At 30.4% G+C, this 20,708-nt stretch overlaps 1 protein-coding gene and 2 long non-coding RNA genes across 3 annotated transcripts; 2 read left to right on the forward strand and 1 right to left on the reverse strand.

Moving 5' to 3' along the window:
* Positions 1-7,005: 7,005 nt before the first annotated feature.
* On the reverse strand, positions 7,006-14,417 carry PpD3 (protein phosphatase D3). The gene is made up of 9 exons (XM_065515798.1): positions 14,306-14,417; positions 13,715-14,246; positions 12,704-12,945; positions 12,477-12,627; positions 12,281-12,402; positions 11,952-12,222; positions 11,437-11,887; positions 11,281-11,362; positions 7,006-7,983 (listed from the first exon to the last, which is right to left on the reverse strand). Exons 2-9 carry the CDS (start codon positions 13,956-13,958, stop codon positions 7,924-7,926), a joined length of 1,623 nt encoding a protein of 540 aa, XP_065371870.1. The 5' UTR covers positions 13,959-14,246; positions 14,306-14,417; the 3' UTR covers positions 7,006-7,923.
* A 1,202-nt stretch (positions 14,418-15,619) lies between these two features.
* Positions 15,620-16,368, forward strand: LOC135963811 (uncharacterized). The gene is made up of 2 exons (XR_010576857.1): positions 15,620-15,747; positions 15,828-16,368. It is a non-coding gene; the product is annotated as an uncharacterized LOC135963811 (long non-coding RNA).
* A 587-nt stretch (positions 16,369-16,955) lies between these two features.
* Positions 16,956-19,668, forward strand: LOC135963812 (uncharacterized). The gene is made up of 7 exons (XR_010576858.1): positions 16,956-17,005; positions 17,109-17,152; positions 17,232-17,313; positions 17,383-17,430; positions 18,478-18,538; positions 18,907-18,967; positions 19,079-19,668. It is a non-coding gene; the product is annotated as an uncharacterized LOC135963812 (long non-coding RNA).
* The last annotated feature ends 1,040 nt before the right edge of the window (positions 19,669-20,708 follow it).

Here is a 20,708-nt window from a genome sequence, read left to right on the forward strand (position 1 = left end):
TCTTAAACAAAATCGTTTTGAGTAATTAATTAATAAATAGTAATTAATTAGTATGCCTCGTAAACTGTGCATTTTGCCCCTACGCCCTTCGGAATTTGACCTATTTTTTATAAAAATTTTGTCCACATGTTCTAAAATCCCAAAGCTGGGATCAGAAACCGGAAACAGTTTTGGAAACCTTGATGTGTTCCCTATTTATCCCCAAAGTATTTTCCCAGCCCCGAAGGAAATGAGGACCCTATGGGCAAAATTGTAATAAATAAAATTTTTGGGATTTTCGTTCCAGTTTTTAGGAATTGCAGAAAAACATACAATTGTTATATGTTCTTACAGAAAGTTTTTTTTTATAAAAAAACAGCAAAAATCTACTATTTTTTGAATTTTTAAATTGAAAATCGTTTATTTTCCATTTTATGGATGCATAATTGATATTGCTCTGAAATCTTTTGTATATTATTGGTAATTTAGTTGTCTAACTAACAAAAATCGAGTCCATTCGGTCCAAAAATATGACCTATATTTTAAAGAAGCGGACCAAGGTACGGCAAAATTTTAAAATTTAAATTTTGAAATGCCTATAACTTGGAAATTATAAGAGCTTTCTCAAAATATAAAAATCATTGAAATCGGATGGGAAACAAAAAATGGCACGTGTTTAAAAATTATAAGAGACTAGCTGACCCGGTGCGCTTCGCCACCCCAATTAGAAGAAAGAAATAGTACTATCAAGTCTCACTTTGTGAATCTAATTGTAAATGTCTAATTTCATATTTCTGGGTCCATTATTATAGAAAATGCAAAATGTGTTCCTAATTTTAAATTTTTATGTTTATTATTATAAAATATTCAAAAAGTACCATTGCAATAAGGAAATAGTACCATTGATTATCACTTTTAAATTCGCATTCACTAAACCATAACCCGTCAAGCTTGAATTTTAGATTTGTATATCATTTCCTATATTATCAACTAATTTTGTTTCTATAATACTTAAGATTTAATAAATTATCACAAAACCGAAACCGATCGATTTTTAATTTTTTAAAACCGAAACCGCGGTTTTGAAATTCTTCGATTTTTTGGAAAGTCTAGGTCCATTATTATAGGAAATTCAAAAAAAGTACCATTAGAATATATAAAAAGTACCAAAAATCCCCCACTTGTGGTTTCCCACTCACTCGGGTCCATATAAGCTTAATTTCATGGCTTTATGTTCATTGGTGTAGAAATTACAAAAAGTACCATTCGAATAAAGAACAAGTAAGAGTGCTATATTCGGCTATGCCGAATCTTATATACCCTTCACCTTTGTTGTGGATGCATTATTATTTTTTATAATTAGTATATATGTATGTACATTGCCCACTTTCAGCGTACAGCATCCTAAATTTATCAAGAACACAAAAAACAACAACAACGCCAAACGAAACAAAACACCAAAAGAAAAACAAAATACGCAAGCCAATGAAACCAACACACATCCAAACATACGTTTAATTGTATAAAAAACAACAACAACGCCAAAAGAAACAAAACACAAAAGAAAAACAAAATACGCAAAGCCTGCACATCTAAACATACGTTTTGTTGTTTTTTTGTCAAAAAAAACCAACACACAACCAAACAACCGTTTAGTTGTATAAAAAACAACAACAACGCCAAAAGAAACAAAACACAAAAAAAAACAAAATACACAAAACTTGCACATCCAAACATACGTTTTGTTGTTTTTTTGTCAAAGCATGCAATACATTGTGTTTTTTGATGAAATTTTCAGAGGTTGTCTCGGATTTTTGCTCATATCTCCGTTATTTATGGACGGATTTTGCTGATTTTAAATAGCAAAATTCTCGAAAGTATGTCTGACAGAATTGTTGAAGATTTGGATCCCGGAGATATCTGGGGCCTTCAGAAAATTGATTTCAACAGACAGACAGACAGACAGACAGACAGACAGACGGACAGACAGACAGACAGACAGACAGACAGACAGACAGACAGACAGACAGACAGACAGACAGACAGACAGACAGACAGACAGACAGACAGACAGACAGACAGACAGACAGACAGACAGACAGACAGACAGACAGACAGACAGACAGACAGACAGACAGACAGACAGACAGACAGACAGACAGACAGACAGACAGACAGACAGACAGACAGACAGACAGACAGACAGACAGACAGACAGACAGACAGACAGACAGACAGACAGACAGACAGACAGACAGACAGACAGACAGACAGACAGACAGACAGACAGACAGACAGACAGACAGACAGACAGACAGACAGACAGACAGACAGACAGACAGACAGACAGACAGACAGACAGACAGACAGACAGACAGACAGACAGACAGACAGACAGACAGACAGACAGACAGACAGACAGACAGACAGACAGACAGACAGACAGACAGACAGACAGACAGACAGACAGACAGACAGACAGACAGACAGACGGACATGGCTTAATCGACTCCGCTATCTATAAGGATCCAGAATATATATACTTTATAGGGTCGGAAATGAAAAATGTAGAAATTACAAACGGAATGACAAACTTATATATACCCTTCTCACGAAGCTGAAGGGTATAAAAAGTACCAAAAAGTCTCCCCTAGAATTCTAACTCACTTAGGACCATGTATGCTTAATTTCATGTTTTTAAGTCCATTGCTATAGAAAATTAAAAAAAAGTACCATTAGAATAAACAAAAAGTACCATGTGGTATCCGCTTGAATTTTCAATCACTTAGGACCATATACGCTTAGTTTCATATTTAGGTCCATTATATTATAGAAAATTCAAAAAGTACCATTAGAATATAGAAAAAGTACCAAAAAGCACCCACTTGTAGTTTCCCACTCACTCGGTTCCATATAAGCTTTATTTCATGTTTCTAGGTTCATTGGTGAAGAAATTACAAAAAGTACCAATCGAATAAAGAAAAAGTACCACAAAGTCTCCCCATAGAATTCTCACTTACTTAGGACCATATATGCTTAATTTCATGTTTCTAAGTTCATTGTTATAGAAAATTCAAAAAAGTACTATTAGAATAAACAAAAAGTACCAAAAAGTCTCCCCCTAGAATTCTCACTCACTTAGGACCATATATGCTTAACTTCATATTTCTATGTTCATTATTACAGAAAATTCAAAAAGTACCATTCGAATATAGAAAAAGTACCAAAAAGCAGTAACTTGTAGATTCCCACTCACTCCGGTCTTAATTTCATGTTTTTAGGTTCATTGGTGAAGAAATTACAAAAAGTACCAATCGAATAAAGAAAAAGTACCAAAAAGTCTCCCCCTAGAATTCTCACTCACTTAGGACCATATATGCTTAATTTCATGTCTCTAAGTCCATTGTTATAGAAAATTCAAAAAAGTACCATTAGAATATAGAAAAAGGACCAAAAGGCCCACACTTGTGGTTTCCCACTCACTCGGTTCCATATAAGCTTTATTTCATGTTTCTAGGTTCATTGGTGAAGAAATTACAAAAAGTACCAATCGAATAAAGAAAAAGTACCAAAAAGTCTCCCCCTAGAATTATCACTCACTTAGGACCATATATGTTTAATTTCATGTTTCTAAGTCCATTATTATAGAAATTTCAAAAAAGTACCATTAGATGAACAATAAAGTACCTATAGTACAGTTCACACATTTTGGTACCTAAATATTATGCCCTATTCCTAACACTAACTTCACTCAAATAAATATCAGCGAACTTTAATGTCGATAACTGAATTAATTTAAAATTTTAAAAAAGTACCATTAGGAGAAAAGTACCAATTTCCTTTTTCTTACTTGAACACCCCTCAAGTTTGAAATTTAAAAATATTCCATTTTGCCAAAATTGTTTATGCTATAGGCATGTATCAAAATATTAAAATCTATGTTAATGTGCCCAAGAATAAATATGTTTTAAAAAAAGTACCAAACTGTTTACCCGGATTTGGCCCAATATACACCTTGGTACTCGAGTTCCAAATAACACGCTGTTAGTTAATTTTTGTATGAATCCAGGAACCAACGATAAAAAAAATTATCAAAATTGGATTAATAATTTCAAATATAATGTATTTTCCCGATTTTATCCCCTTTTTGGTACCTTTTTTATCCCCATTGAGGTGGTACAATTTCATTCAAATAAATTTCTGTAACGTGGTGGGAGCTCATAATAAAATATTCGTATGTCTATGTCAAATTATAGAAAAACATATTTTATGAAAAAGTACCAAAAATTAACACAATTTTTATCCCTTAAAGGTTCGAATTTCCAAAAAGTACCAAACTTATATTTTTTATTTTTTGTTAATTAAAGAATACGATTTAAAATTTGTTTCTATGTTTATTGGTTTAAAAGATACATAGGGTGCAAAAAAAGTACCAAAATACAGTTTTTACCCGTTTTCTCCCCAAAAAGTTTGGAATTTCCAAAAAGTACGAAACACCTGTCAGCTTATTTTTTAAATGGAGTAACATGCTATTTTAAGTTTTTTTGTATCTTTATTAGTTTTGAAGATATAAGGTTACCGAATTTACCCGTTTTTACCCTTTTTTACCCCCTAAACGTTCGAATTTCCAAAAATCCCTTCTTATCGGATCGTTTTGGGGAGGGAGGAACCCACAGTTAAAATTTCGTGATTCTAGCTTCAGCCGTTTGGGCTGTGCGATGATGAATCAGTCAGTCAGTCAGTCAGTCAGTCAGTCAGTCAGTCAGTAACGTTACTCTTTTATATATATAGATAAATTGCGTGTGCTATTTATCTCTTATAATTTCCTAGTTATAGGCATTTCAAAATTGAAATTTTAAAATTTTTCCATACCTTGGTCAGCTTTTTTAAAAATATAGGGCGCACTTTTGGACCGAATGGACTCGAATTTTTTTGTTAGTTAGACAACTAAATTACCAACAACATACAAAAGATTTCAGAGCAATATCAATTACGAATCCAAAAATAACCGATTTTCAATTTAAAAATTAAAAAAATAGTATATTTTTGCTGTTTTTTTGGACTAAAAGGTGACATAACTCTTTTTTTATTAAAAAACAACTTTCTTTAAGAACATATAACAATTTTATGATTTTCTATAAAATTTCTTTACGGAGAACATTTTGGTATAAAAAACATGTCCTATTTTTCGAACATTTCAACTTTGGGCCACATGTTCTAAAATCCCAAAGCTGGGATCAGAAAACGGAAAGCAGTTTTGGAAACCCTGATGTGTTCCCTATTTATCCGTAAAGTATTTTCCCAGCCCCGAAAGAAATGTGGACCCTATAGACAAAATTGTAAAAATACCATTTTTGGGATTTTCGCTCCAATTTTTAGGAATTGCGGGATTCCCCTTGACCTTTTGACAAGTTTTTTTACCTTGTTATTTAGAATGAAAAACTTAAAAAACGCTGAAAATTTCATTGAGTTTCGTTAATAAATAAAGATTTTATTACATATTCATTTCTAAAACTAAAATTTATATCAAAATTTTAATAGGATTGCAAATATTAGGATCAATTTGATCCACATTTATTCCGAGCTATATTTTTTTGTTTAGTAATTTTTGGTCTTACAAAAAAAATTTCAAGTAATATCTCAATTAGATTCAAAAATATGCCACTTTAAAACTCCGTCCTTCAAAAATATTGCACTTTTTCATTTTAATAACTTAAACTCGAATACTCCTTGGCTACACCCAACTCAAATTTTATCCCGATCGGACCAGCCGTTTAGAAATGCCAGATTTATTTCCAAAAAATTTCGATTCTGCCCCACTGTGCGCTAGGTCATTAGGATGTCCCTATCCACCCATTTTTTTAAAATATTTTTCGAGTAAACATTTTTTTGGTATTTCTCTTCATTTGGCATAAAAAATACCTATAATGCCAAATTCACTTAGAATACATACGTTATTTTTTTAACAACCAAAATATTCACTAGAAATAATTTGTATGGCAGAACTAGGTTTGCCGGGTCAGCTAGTACATATGTATATAAAAATGAGTGTATGTTTGTTTATTTATTTGTTTGTCTACAACTTATAGGAGCATAAACCACTAGACCGATCCCTTGAAATTTTTACTGTATGTTCCTCTATATCTGGATGGAACAATAGGATACTTTTTATTTTTAAATTTCAAGTGATCGTGGCACTTCCAATAAAAATAAATAGTTATTATGATATACCTGTCACCATTGTGAGCTTCTTGGCCGAAAATGGGCGGAATTGAAAAAATGGGCGCAGAACTATAATTGTGACAGTCTTCAGACTTTATACGAATCAATTTCTTATGAGTGCACGAAGCGGAACATACAAAGTAAATGACATTTTCGAATCTTTGGAGAACTATAGTTGTGGAAGTCGTAAAATTTTGCCTGAATATTTCCATTTTTATTGTACATAGTTTTGCTGAAAAAGGGCAGTATTGTAATTCCTTAATTTCGAATATCTGAAGATCGAAAATCGTAAAAGTTCTTAAACATTGTACGAATTAATTTTTATCACTATACGGAGTTTGTTTTTAAAATGGGCGGGATTGTATTAATGGGCGTGGCACCTATAATACAAAGCAAATAATTATATTCCAATATCTCGAGAACTATAATTGTGAATGTTTTCAAACTGAGTGAATCAATTTCGTATCACTACATGAAGTTTAATCAAAATATGGGAGGGATCGGACAGGGGTGAGTCACCTAGCATAGAAAGTAAACAGTTATTTCTAAATATCTTGAGAACTATTAAGATAACCCTTTTACTCGTTTTCCTAACAATATATTCAGAAAATTTCCTTTCCAATGATACCAGTTTGGAGCTAATCGGTTGGATGGTCTCAGAGTCTATAACGGACATAGGTAGAAACATTTTTTGTTTTTTATGTATATAGATTTAGAAACCAATTTTCTTCCCGAACTTCCCTAAATGGAAATTATCCTTTGAAATTGCAAATTGCATGTACCCAAATAAATAAACACTTTACATTACATTTTCTTAAAAATCTCTTTTATTAAACTTGTGGATTCATTCATACGTTCTTTTAATTTTTTTGTTACATTTAGTAATTGCTCTATGTTTACTGGTATTTTTTTTTTTATTTCGTTTACATAATAAAATTTTATTTTAGTTTTTGTTCTTTTTGGATTTTACTTACTAAAATATTTGTTTTTTCTCTCTTATAAATGTCTTTTTCCTTTTTGTTTAATATGATAAAATTAGAATATTTGTTTATTGTTCATTTAATACCTAATGGTAATTGTTTAAATGAAACACAATAGCTACAGTATGAGATAGATAGAATGGCAGAAGAGATAAACAAATAAGAAAAAAGTTTAAGAAACTCTAAATAAAAATATTTTACAAATAAGAAATGATCAAAATATTTTTGTTTAAAAAAATGTGTAGATAGCAGTTTTATTAGAGGAAAACAATTTTAAAAAATAATTTTAAATAATCTACAAAAATGGCATTAAAATGATTTTTGAATTAAAAATAATAATAATAATAAACAAGATAAAACAAATATAATTGCATTTTTGAAAAAATAATTTCTTTCGTTAAATTATGCATTTTATAATCAAATTTTTGAAGTTGCTAATTTATAACAAAGACCAGGATGTGAAATTATCTCTTGTGGTATAGCGTTTCCATTGTTCTCCTTTTATTTATACAAAGCATGCTTTGTATACAAAATATGATGCTGGTTTGTAATTATACGTTTCTTGTACCTCTTTGTTTAACAAGTAGAATAGGATGTTACATCCTTGTGTTTATTTGCTTGCTGTTGTGTTTTTGTTGTTAATTAAATGTATATTTTTCTGTAAAAAGAATTTTGCGTTTATTTTTTGCTTAAAAAAATTGTTTTGAAAACATTAGAGCCATAAGAAATATTAACAAAATGACTACGTCAATAAGCTCATAAGTCTATTTGCATAAGCCATAGGTTTAACATCAGGATGTGGCTGAAATAAAAATAAAACAGATTTATGTATTCATAAAATCAGGTAATTAAAAATTAAGGTATTGTGCCATATTCAGTAGTGCTTCAGAGAACTTTATATACATATCATTCACTTTAGTGTTGTATATTATTTGTGTTTAAAATCGTATCGTTATACCCTTCATGGTAAGGGTATATGTATTATTACAAAATATTTAGCATTAGCTTGTTTTGTGCACATAATTTTGTGATTTTAACCGTCCAGCTAAGTGGCTGTCGATTTCAAATCATTTACTTAATTTTGTACACACTTTGCTGGGAAATTTGTAATAAATTGCCTAAATGAATAATTTGGTGTGGTCTTTAATCATTTATATAGTAAAATTAGATATTTTATAAAAAAAAAACACATAAAAAGTACAAATTTTTAAAGAGGTGTCCTTCTGTGATTTTCTATTTCTGATTTAAATGTTGGACAATACAAAGCTGCTTGCCATAATAACCCATATAATTCATTTGACGAAAAATATAATTGATTTATATAACTAACTAACTATTAATAATCAAAACTAATTTATTTTCTTTAGTTATATTGAAAACAGTCAACAATTTAATAGTTTTTTTGTGTAAATTTAAAAATATTAAAGCATAAATGGCCATAATATTTTTTTATTGAACAATGTTTCCTTGAGATTTCGGATATTTAAAATCACACCTAAAAATACTAAAATGTGCGATTTATAGATCAGGCACAAATCACATTTAAAAACGATTAGTGATTGACATCATGTGGATTTCAAAACAGGTCTGATATTCTTGATCATTATATACAGTGCCGGACTTAAATATTCACACAGCATACAGATTTATCTTTAATCGTCCATATTTTTTAAACGAAGGCCCCAACATTCGTACGGATTTCAACAAAAATATTTATTTACATATAACTTATGGAAATATATGGAAAAACTAAACATAAGGTTGCACATTTCAGAAAAATAATTATCTAATGTTTCGAAGTTCGATTTTAAGGGGGACAAAAATATTCACACAGTTTCTAATTTTTAATAGGAAAACAGTTTTTTTTAATAGTTTAATATTTTGTGGAGTAGCCTATCTTTTTAATGACTTCTTTTAATCGTCTTGGCATTGAATCGACCAATTTTTGGTGACGTCAGCTCCATTGAAACAGGTACACTGTTTTGTCCATTGAACCGTCGATGAAAACTAAGTTTCCTACACCAGATGCAGCCATACAACCCCACAACATGACCCCTTATCCATCATGTTTGACAGTGTTTACTACATTGTACTTTTCTAATTCAGTGTTTGGCCTTCTACAACCTGTTACTCTGCTGTCCGATTAAAAATATTATTGAAATATATTATCTAAGAATAGTATTACGTTCCAGAAATCTTCAGATTTATTTTTGTAAGATTGTTTGTAAGTATTTTTCAATCGGACGACAGAGTAAGAGTTTGGAGAAGGCCAAACACTGAATTGGAAAATAACAATGTAGTAAACACTGTCAAACATGGTGGATAAGGGGTCATGTTGTGGGGTTGTATGGCTGCATCTGGTGTAGGAAACTTAGTTTTCATCGACGGTTCAATGGACAAAACAGTGTACCTTAATATTTTAAAAGAACTACAATGTGCTCTAAAGTTAAAGCTTGTGAATATTTCTGTTATCAACAGTACAATGACCCCAAACACACTGCCCATGACGTCTGAATATGGGTAGTGCATCATGTTCCCCACATTCTCTCGACTCCTCCGCAATCACCTGACATGAATTCCATAGGACATTTGTGGGATAAATTGGCCGAACGTGAAGGAAAGCACCATATTATTAGTAAGACTCAACTTAAAGAAGTCCTGACATCACCAAAAATTGGTCGATTCAATGTCAAGACGATTAAAAGAAGTCATTGTAAAGATAGGCTACTCCACAAAATATTAAACTATTAAAAAAAAACTATTTTCCTATTAAAAATTAGAAACTGTGTGAATATTTTTGTCCCCTTAAAATCGAACTTCGAAACATAAGTTAAATTTTTTTCCTGAAATGTGCCAACTTATGTTTAGTTATTCCATATATTTCAATAAGTTATACGTTAACAAAATATATTTTTGAAACCCGTACGAAAGTTGTGGCCTTCGTTTAAAAAATATGGAAGATTAAAGATAAATCTGTATGCTGTGTGAATATTTAAGTCCGGCACTGTATAGCTGTTCGGTTGCTATCTAAATTCGGTAAAAAAAATTTCACACAAACATTTCATAGCTGACAGTGATTTGCTTTAGTTGGGAAACATCCGGAATTTAAACTCTTTTTCTGTTTAAATGGTAGAACTCATAACTTTCAAACAAAATAAACAAATTTAATATTAGTTTCAAAAGAACATATTCATGATGTTTTGAAGTTGTAACTTTAAGAATACCGTTATTTCACTAAAACGAAGTGATCCAGAAAATCTATAAGTATTTCCATACTCTATGGACTCCAACAAAACAGAACTGCTACATGAGAACCCCTGCATATTTTTTTCGTTTTTAATTTTTCGGTAAAAATTTGCAACTTTTATTGACTTGAAAATCATGATAATAGTTGTTATTCGAGAAAATACACTTGAAATTTACTTAAAAATAGGTCTGCTTCAGAAGACTCTGGACTTTGCAGTAATACAAATTTTGAAACTACAAATCGATTATTTATTTTTTGTATAACTAAAAATGAATGTAATTTGGGTAGAACTAGAGGCGCAACTGAGAGTAAAATACACTAAAAATATTTTCTCTCTCCCAAATAGTATAGCTGCAGCTGACAACAACAAAATACACTGAATTACATGTATTTTGTTGTTGCCGTTTTTGACAACAGACTCAGTAAGCTTCTATTACATATATTTTAAACTACGGAAAGTTATAATCTAAGAAAATTACAATTAATTTTACTCGATCACAAATACAGTAATTCGGACAATAACTTGCTTCTACAAAAATTATTATGTACATACATGCTAAAGTGAAGGATATAAATGATTTATCACATCCGAATATACATATCATAACCTAAAATTTAAAAGCAGTTAATATCATTTCAATATATAAGTTTAATGAAAAACTGCAAATTTTATAAATATATTTAAACTTATAAATCTACTAACAGTAATGCAATCAAAATGCACTGAATGCATGTCTTTGCAATGTCTATAAAGTTATTGAAATGTCAGATACGGCCTTTTAAATTTCAGGTGACGATATATTTACATAACACTCTCACTTGTTTTGTTTTATTGAATATTTTTCAACTTACCACTGATTCAAATGACTTAAAATTAGGTTTTAAATCATTGCCTTTGATTGTTATAAAAGCTCCCAAATTGCCCATAGTATCACTGAAAAAAAAATAATGTTAAACCAAAATAAAAAAGGTTTCAGTATTTACTTAAAATTTTATTTGAAAACATACCAATAGTTGGGTGCCGAAAATACCGTTATACATTTTCCTTCATGAGTTACATCAAAGCCCATGTCTTTAACCTCATGTGAACGTACAATATAATCCAAGTTATTGTGTTTACAGAAAGTTTCAGTAACATCGGGACCGAATTGTATGCCAACACCTCGTTTCGATGGACCTCGTCCATAACAGAGTTGTGGATCCGACCATAGAAGCTCACACATGAGACCATCTTCTGGCGGTTGGCAGTTACGTTCAATGCGTCTTAAATCATCCAAAGTAACGGTATCACTAGAGAAAAGTCCGCCATGCATAACCAAGATTTTCTTATTAATACAATGACACAAGGGCAACCAGTTGAAAACTTGAGTAAACATGTCAGCCATAGTACTTGTGTATTTTGCAGTAACTTCCCCGGTAAAACCATACATTTGATTCATGTTTATACTTTCGTGATTACCTATTTAGAAAAGTCACATTACATACTGTAATAAGTAAAATTGAAGGTTATAGTAATACAATACCTCTAGATAGATAGAAATGATTGGGATATAGTAGTTTAAAACCAAATAGGGTGAATATGCATTCTACCGAAAATGAGCCTCTGTCGACAAAATCACCATTAAACAAATACGGATTCGTTGGGGAGGGTAAACCATTGATTTCGAATATATTCATAAGATCATAAAACTGACCATGAATATCACCACAAATGGTAAATTTAGATTCATCGGGCACACTTATATCCACCATTGAAGGTTGAGTGCGCATATAAGTATCAATGTCACACAAAATCTAGAACAAGTAATTTTTATTTTTCTTGTAATAAGAAACTATTTTAAATGTCACTTACTTTGTACGCATACTTGCGATGTAATTTCTTTTGTTGTTTATAATGTTCCATAAGTTCTAACATAAATTTCAAAGTAACTTTGCCATCTTCTAACGCAGGTCCCTTATAATCATCTTCAATGGCTTTAAAAATACAACAAAAGCATGGTAAAATAACTAAAAATCACCATAAGTTATTATGATTAATTTGAACTTACCAATATTCTCTAAATCTCTAAACATTTCTGATAAAGTTTTCTCCGGTTTATCCACAGCAATAGCCCTTTCAAAGGCCCTCATCTTGACGATTTTATTACATTCGGTATACTTTAATTTAGCATCTTTATCATTGGGACGGCATTTTGATACCTTTTTAAAAAAGATTGAGATTAAGTTGGATAAGTAATAGATAATAAAAAATAACTTGTTTTTGAAAAACACTTACATATTCATAGTCCGAAAGGGCCTGTTTGAATTTACCCAATGACATATGAGCCGCTGCTCGGCGATAGTAGCCTTTAAGATAGGTTGGATCTGCTTTAACGGCAGCAATACCATCCTGTAAAGCAAATCCAAAGCTCTCCTGTCTTAAATGAGCCAATGATCGATTGGCATAGAAAATTGCATTAGTTGGTATTAAATCTATAGCTTTGGTGTACATTTCAATTGCTTTAGTGAAATCTTTAGCTAAAAACAGAAGTAAATATTATTTATATTTTTTAGTTAAATATGTCTGTTTTTCTTTAATGTTATCATTGATTTTTCCATTTTAACTAACTAACACCTATATTCGTTAATCTTATATATAAATAGGCCACACGTTTTTTTGTGGTACACTTTTAAGTATGTTATTGTCCACCAATATTGATAAAACATATATGGTTTAAAAGGTTTTTTCGCTAGATGTGCACAATATAAAAAAAATATTTAAAAATTCTTTCCATAAAAGTGGTAAAATGCGTTTTAAAAGTGGTCGAATTTCAGCCACCAGGCGATCGTAGTATATACAAATGGGCCACACGTTTTTTTGTGGTACACTTTTCAGTTTGTTATTGTCCACCAAAATCGATGTAACATATATGGTTTAAAAGGTTTTTTTCTCTAGATATGCACAAAATAAACAAATATTTCAAAAATTCTTTCCATAAATGTGGTAAAAAGCGTTTTAAAAATGGTCGAATTTGGAATATATTTCATTTATATTTAATAAATAGTAGTTTCAATCTAGAACAATTTTGTAATGTCACCATTATATGGGTTTTAAGAAGCTTCGTATTATTTAATGTTTCCTTACCAGATTCATTGATTTACACTTGACTATTTTAAGAAAACGATAATTAACTAATTACTATATTTATGACTAATTTTAGTTGAGAGTTCTAAATTAGAATAAGTTTATAAATAAATTGGTGAAAAAATTAACTATTTCTTTCTTATAATAAATGTTCTTACTAACCTTTGAGATAATCATTTCCCTGAATTTTATATTTATCGGCTAAAATCACTTTTTCATCCTGAGCGTTGGTATCTTTGTTAGCTTCCGAAATTGGTGTTGCTGTGGCAGCAGCTGGTGCAGTTGAAGTACTATTTGACGTCACAGTTGATGCCGGGATGTTACAGGCAACACCACCCTCAGCTCCACATGCTTTTTGTTGGCCCTCATTATTATTTTGTTCCATTTCAACTTGAACAGCTGACATTTTAATTGTTTTTAATAAAATCTATGTTTTATCGAAAAAATCTCACTCGTTTTACGGAAAATTCGTTGTAATTTCCTCTTTTATTAAAAACTTTTATCTTGATTGCTTAGTTTTTATTGGTTTTTTCGTATTTTTGTTGTTGTTAGGACAGTCCACCACCACCTCTATTGACTTTTTTACAAATAAAGAAAAAAACAAAAAAAATATTTTTTTTCGTTTTCTTTGTAAGTTGCAGGTTCTATCGACCAAATTTTTCCTGCTCACGTTTTCGATCGGGTTTTAACAAAACTGTAAAATAATTGAAACTATTATGAAAATTGCGAAGAATTACGTTCACTTTAATTTACCTTAATTGATTTACAATTCGCAAAACTTTTCCGAAAAAAAATTTCCGGACTTTCGTTCGGTTAAAATTTTTTTCAAAAGAAAAGAGTGAAGAAAAAAGATTTTTGACAGCAACTGACAGTCAAACTCACATTGTCATTATGTCACTACAGAACAACTGAGTGGTGTAAATAATACAGGGCGACACAGATATTTTATTTACAACTAGCTGAACTCGGTCCGCGTTGCTGGCCGTTAGAAAACATCTGCTTTATATTTAACTAGCATATTACCAGCTACTTCGTTAGCATATATTTTGATATTAAAATAAAAGTATATCAATGTATAATTAAAAAATGTGTTACTTATGTAGCATGAAACATATTAACTTATCAAATTATTTGATTAACATATTACGTTTGTACATAATTTTCAAAATATTTAATAGTCCTATTCCATGTATATAATAATCGAATATTCAAAAAGTACCATTAGAATAATGAAAAATTACAATAAAATTCCCACTTTGTAGTGTATGGGCTGGTGTGTCTGTCAAACGTCTGTTCATTGTTCATTGAACAAACAGAAAACAAAATAAACATAAAGAAACAAGGTGGCCAGATTGCCGGCGGCGCTGGTATGCTCGCGTTTGCCTGGCTGGGAACTCGCCGGAGGGGGTGGTCCTTGCCAGCAATCCGGATCGAAAACACACACTATCACAAAAATCATACCAGCAAAAGTATATTTAAGTTAAAGGGGCTCGAAGTAGTTTCTCTTGTCCTTTTTCTCTTTCCTTTATTTCCCTGCGTACCTATCTACCGAACAATTTCTTCTCCTGGCTGATGTTGTTGCCAGGAGATAACCCACCCACTCGGGATTGAATCCCGCCATGACATCCTATCGTAAGAATGTCCCAAACTTTCCCCGCAAACAATACCTTCCCTACTTACCGCCGCGTTTACTGAAATTTAGTAAATCATTTTAAAAAAAAAAAAAAACTTGAAAAATAGCAATTTCATTTAAACATTATAAAAGTTTCGGTTTATTAATAAAGAATGAATTTATACAAACAAAAAAATGAATTATTAACAAAATTTACTTTAGAAATGAAAATGTACAAAAATTTTGTTTTTGTTTAAAAATTTCAAATTTTAGCTTTAAGATTCAGTTTTAAAAATTTAGCTTTAAGATTTTAGTTTTAAATTTTAAATTTAAGATTTTAGTTTTAAATTTTCTTTTCTTAGATTTTAGTTTTAAATTTTAATTTTTTTTTGCTTTTAGTTTAATTTAATAAAATTTCTTTTAATAATAATAATTTATAATGCATCTTTTTAAAACTAGCGTTACTGCTTTCCCGCTCTATTCCCTGGCGGCCAACTAATTTTGCGGAAGAATCTCCCGGGTGAGGATAGGGTAGATGGATATTTCCTGTCAGTGACGTGTCTAAATGTCTAAGTGGTTCGAGGTACTATTAATATTTAGAATTCTCTAATTCCTTTTATTTATTTATATATATTTATTTATAAAAATTTTTTTTTTGTATAGGAGAATTACCTATATAAGATTTAGGAAAATCTTGGGTTAATTAACCTCGCGACTCACTGTTCCCTAGGCCAGAGCTCTAACCTAACTCGCGCACGCGTGGTTAAGGTTCACACGCGGGATGTACTTTGCGATACTTAAGACTTCCTATTTGTTTATATAAATATCTCACTAATCACCTTTTTTTTTATTTTATAAATATTTCTTTTTTTTTTTCTTATTTTCTTAAAGAAAAGGAACCGAATTGAACGTCCGTCTATATGTCCCGGTGTATTTTACTGTACTTCGTCGGAATATCACCAAATATACCCTAGCACCCCAGGCGTGGTGGTGCTAATGCTGCTTCTCCCTCGTTGGATGGAGTCTTGTTGCAGTGGCTTTGCAGGTTGGTTTGATTAGTTTTTTTTTTATTTTTTTATTTTTATATTTTAAGATTTAGTTTTAAGTTTAGCTTTAAGTTTAGCTTTAAGTTTAGCTTTAAGTTTAAAAAAAAAAATCTTTTGTTTAATAAAATTTACTTATTTTGTTTAAAAAAAATCAAAAATTTAGTTTTTCTTTTATATGAGGCCACGGACTCCACCTTCTTCACTATGTGGAGCCAAAATCCAAAAAGGGACGACATTTTCTCTTCTTGGTATCGAGAAACCTCGTTTACCAATATGGCTTCCTAGCTTCAACAATTGTTCAGCAATTTGTTTGCCTACATAAAATTTTTTTTTTCAGGTATTTTGTTATTGTTTACATTTTCTCTACCTTCCAGCTGTCAAAACGTATGCCCTTAATCTTGAGTTGCCAACTATTTGCTCTCTTCTTCTTTTTAAATTTTTCGTATCGACAGGGTGCACATGACAAACCCAACCACTCCTGTTATCCATCCCTGGATACAGGATGGGAGGGAAAAATAAGCGCCCTGATTTTCTGTAATACCCTAATGTTACGAAATTTTATGAGATTTTGGGTATTTTATTTACTCCCACAAAAAAATTATAGTCTGGTAACCCCTATTTTATATTCACCACACTTAAAAAAAATACGACTCTGTACCTTCGTTAATGTTTTCTCATATGGCAACCTTGACTGAACATACTCTATAAGAATTAACGAAAAGAGGAGGAGGCAAAATAAAAAAAACTACGCGTGGGTGAAGAAGAAGCACCCAAACAAAAATTTATGAATGAAAGGTAAGTGGAAGTATTTTTTTTGTAAATAAACATTAAAATAATAAAAATAATACTTTAAATTGTTTAAAATATTATAATAATTTTTTCTTTTGTTTCTTCACAGGTTCTGGTGTAGATTTATGGCCAATAAGTGGGATTTTAAATAAGGTAAGTAAAAGTGTTATACAAATGGAAATTTTATTAGTGGTGTTGTTAACTAACACAACCAAATTCTTTTTCTTTACAGGGATCATGTTGGCGGCCCTGGGCCTATAAAAAAAGTACAGATGACGATTTCTAATATGGCGGATCGGAGCAGAATTGAAAAAGTAAGTAAATGTGTAAAAATTATTTTAATTTCTAAATAAATTTTCTAAAAATTAATTTTTAAATTTCAGAAACTATATCAAATTAACCTGAGCATTAGGGTGGTTCCGGATTTTAAGGTAAGTGAAATGAATATTCTATTTAGATATAAGTGAAATTAGGAATTTAAAAATTAAAAGTGCAAAAAAAATTGGTTTTGGTTACAGTGAGTGTAAAAAGTGAGTATTCAAAAAAAAAAAATTTTAATTAAAAATGTGAAAAATTTTAATAGAAGTGGCTATAGTTTCGCGATAAATTTTAGAAATAATAACACGGATTTAAAATTCTTATTGGAATTTACAGTGTGCGTGAAAAGTGAACAAAAAAAAAAATAAAAAAATTAATGAATGATTTAGAAAAATTGATTATGAAATTTAACAATGCTAATTAAGTTAAATAAAAAACTGTGTACAGTGAAAAGCAAAAGTGAAGTGACAAAACTTTTAATTTTTAAAATTAATTGCATGAATTAAATTAAAAAGTGATTAAGTGAAAATTAGATTGAAAAACAAAACTAAAAATTTATTTTGAACAATACCGTGAGTGATAAAAGTTTTGTGTTAAAAAAAAATTAAACAATTTTATGAAAATTAAACTATTGAGTGATTTGAAACTATTGAATAAAAAAAAAATGAATGAAAATTTGATTTTATAATTTACAGTGATTGTTAAAATTTGTGAAACGGATTAAAAAAACTGAATAAAATTAAATAAAAAGTGAATTTTGTGACCAAAAATAATGGGAAAAACTAAAAAAAAATTAATACAGTGTGTGACAAAAGTAATTGTTCAAATATTTTAATTGTTCATATATAAAAAAATTTAAATGGTGAAAGTGATTGTAAATTTTATAAAAATTTAATTCATATATAAAAAATAATGTGAACTGTGACCATAACCATTTAGTAATCAAAACTAAAGAAAAATTATTTTAATAAAAAAAACTCAAACTTAATGAAAAATTAAAATGAAATTGAATTTGAATTTGAAATACAAACTAAATCAGTAAATGGAGATAATAAAAGAAAAGCTAAAGAAAAATAATTGTTCTTTTAATAATTTTGTTTGTTATCCAATTCAATATGTGAACTTTACTAATTCTTCAATAATTTTCCTTTTATTTTCAGATTTTTAAAATTCAAGCGGACCTGTGACAAGTCCTTGGGCAATCGATTCCATTTAAGTTTGGTAAGTATAAATAAAATTCTTATATCTTACTGGAAATTATTACTATATTTTGTTTTTCACGATTTAATCGTGGGAAATGAGGTAGAAATGCAAGGACTAAATTCACCAAAGCTCTTAGGATAATGCCTAGAGTCTTTGGCGAGAAGTACCCCTTGCAATTTCTCCTTTAAAATAATATAGTAATTATAAAAAAAAAATAAATTAAATGATAAATATCAAAAAAAAATAGAAAATTTAGCTTACTAAAAGAATTATCAAAATTCAATTTTGTTTTCTTTTTGGTAAATTTCAGGATATCCTTTTAGCTCACTAGATTTTAAATATTAAACTTAATTTACCAAATTTACTAATGACAATTTTCTCCACAGGTTGGAAATTCATTTGGTGCCTGGGATGGGGATTAAAAATGAAATCTTCAAAAAAAAAGAAGTAAGTGAACTAAAGTTATCTATATCTATTGATTGGATATATGAAATATAAAAGTATCATGAAATTTATATATTTGATAAAATACTAATTGTTTTGTTTTTATTTATACAGATTGTATACTAATTCATCACTCCTGCATAAAAACACTGAGCCGAGATGGAAAAAGTTCCAGACGACAAAAAAATTGGTGAGTTTGAAAATTCAATTTATATATATTAATATTTAAATTTAAGTTATTGCGCTTAGTCTAACATTAGCATTACTATTCCAATAAAAAGTAGTTAAACCAAATTAAATATTGCCAATAACATTTCATGATCTTTAAGATCATAAATCTTTCAAATAAAAAAAATATTTGGCCAGAAATGGTTCGTATTGTGAGAACAAAACACAGTGGTGTTAGATTTATCCAATAACAAGTAAGCCACGTATTTCTTCAAGAGATGCTTGTTGGGTAAACGTTGCAAATTACTCCCGTCTCTTTAATATTATCAAAATCAGATCAACATACTAGATGTCTAACGATTCTCAGCTCTTATTGGCATAGTTCCCCAGAGTGTTAACGGAATTGCATCAATAGTGTGTTGACAGTCACAATCGTGATAAAAGATTTAATTGGTTTCGGTGAGCATGGTGACGTACTACTTGTTACTGAGTAAATCCAACGCAACTGGTAATTGTTCCACAACACAAATGAACATCTCTGGTCGCCATATTCTAGATAAAAAACAAAATATTAATTAAAATAAAAATCAAATGGCAAAAAAAAATAAAAAAAAACATAGTCATTTAACTATAGTTTCATGTAGAAAGTATTTACTAACCACTCATAAATAAAATTTTGACAATACGTTTTAGTATTTGACAGAGTTAGGTATTCGGACTGAAATGTTGGGACTAAGACCACCAAAGAATTTGAAACTATTGTTTCAAATCTTTGGCGTGAAATACCCCCAACGATTTCCCTTGAAGGTCTTCAACCTCGTATAGACTATTACCTACAGGTCGTACAATTCTACATTTTAAAAATTTCTTCGCTAGCTTAGCATTGAAATTGGTCTTAAAGTCGCTCTGCTGAAAATTGCGACGATAAACCTCCTGACCTGGTACAAACTTAACTTGACGGCAGCGTGTATTATAGGTTTTCTCATTCCTTAAGTAGGCTCTATGCAGATTCTCACGAATTTTCTGCCTTATTAAATCCATTTTCACGGATTTCGGTATTATGTTGAATTCAGGATCGCTTAGACTTTGTAATTTCTTAGCCAGTTTATAGATACTCCCATGAGAAACCATATTCATGCCAAAAAGCGCAAAATAAGGCGTGACACCAATGGACGTTTGAACAGACGATCTTAGCGAGAATTCAATTTCTGATAAGTACTTATCCCATTCCGTGTGATCATGTTGAAGATAAGATCTGATTGCAGACAGAATGGACTGGTTCACCCGCTCCGATGCGTTGGCTTGTGGCGAGTGGGTGGCCGTCCGCACATGTTTCACGCCAAAATTGTTCACCATATCGATGAATTCTTTGCTGACGAACTGCTTACCATTATCGGACAGAATTATCTCCGGTGTTCCAAATTTATGAAAAACCTCTGAAATCAGGAATTTTATAACGTTCTTCGTGTTAGCTTTAGCCATCGCTTTAAGCAGGACAAATTTTGTAAGATGGTCTAGGACTATAAATATGTATGAATTCCCGTTCTTAGAGCGCGGATACGGACCCAAAAAATCT

Source organism: Calliphora vicina, chromosome 1 (assembly GCF_958450345.1).
Source record: "Calliphora vicina chromosome 1, idCalVici1.1, whole genome shotgun sequence".
Taxonomy (NCBI): Eukaryota; Metazoa; Arthropoda; class Insecta; order Diptera; family Calliphoridae; genus Calliphora; species Calliphora vicina.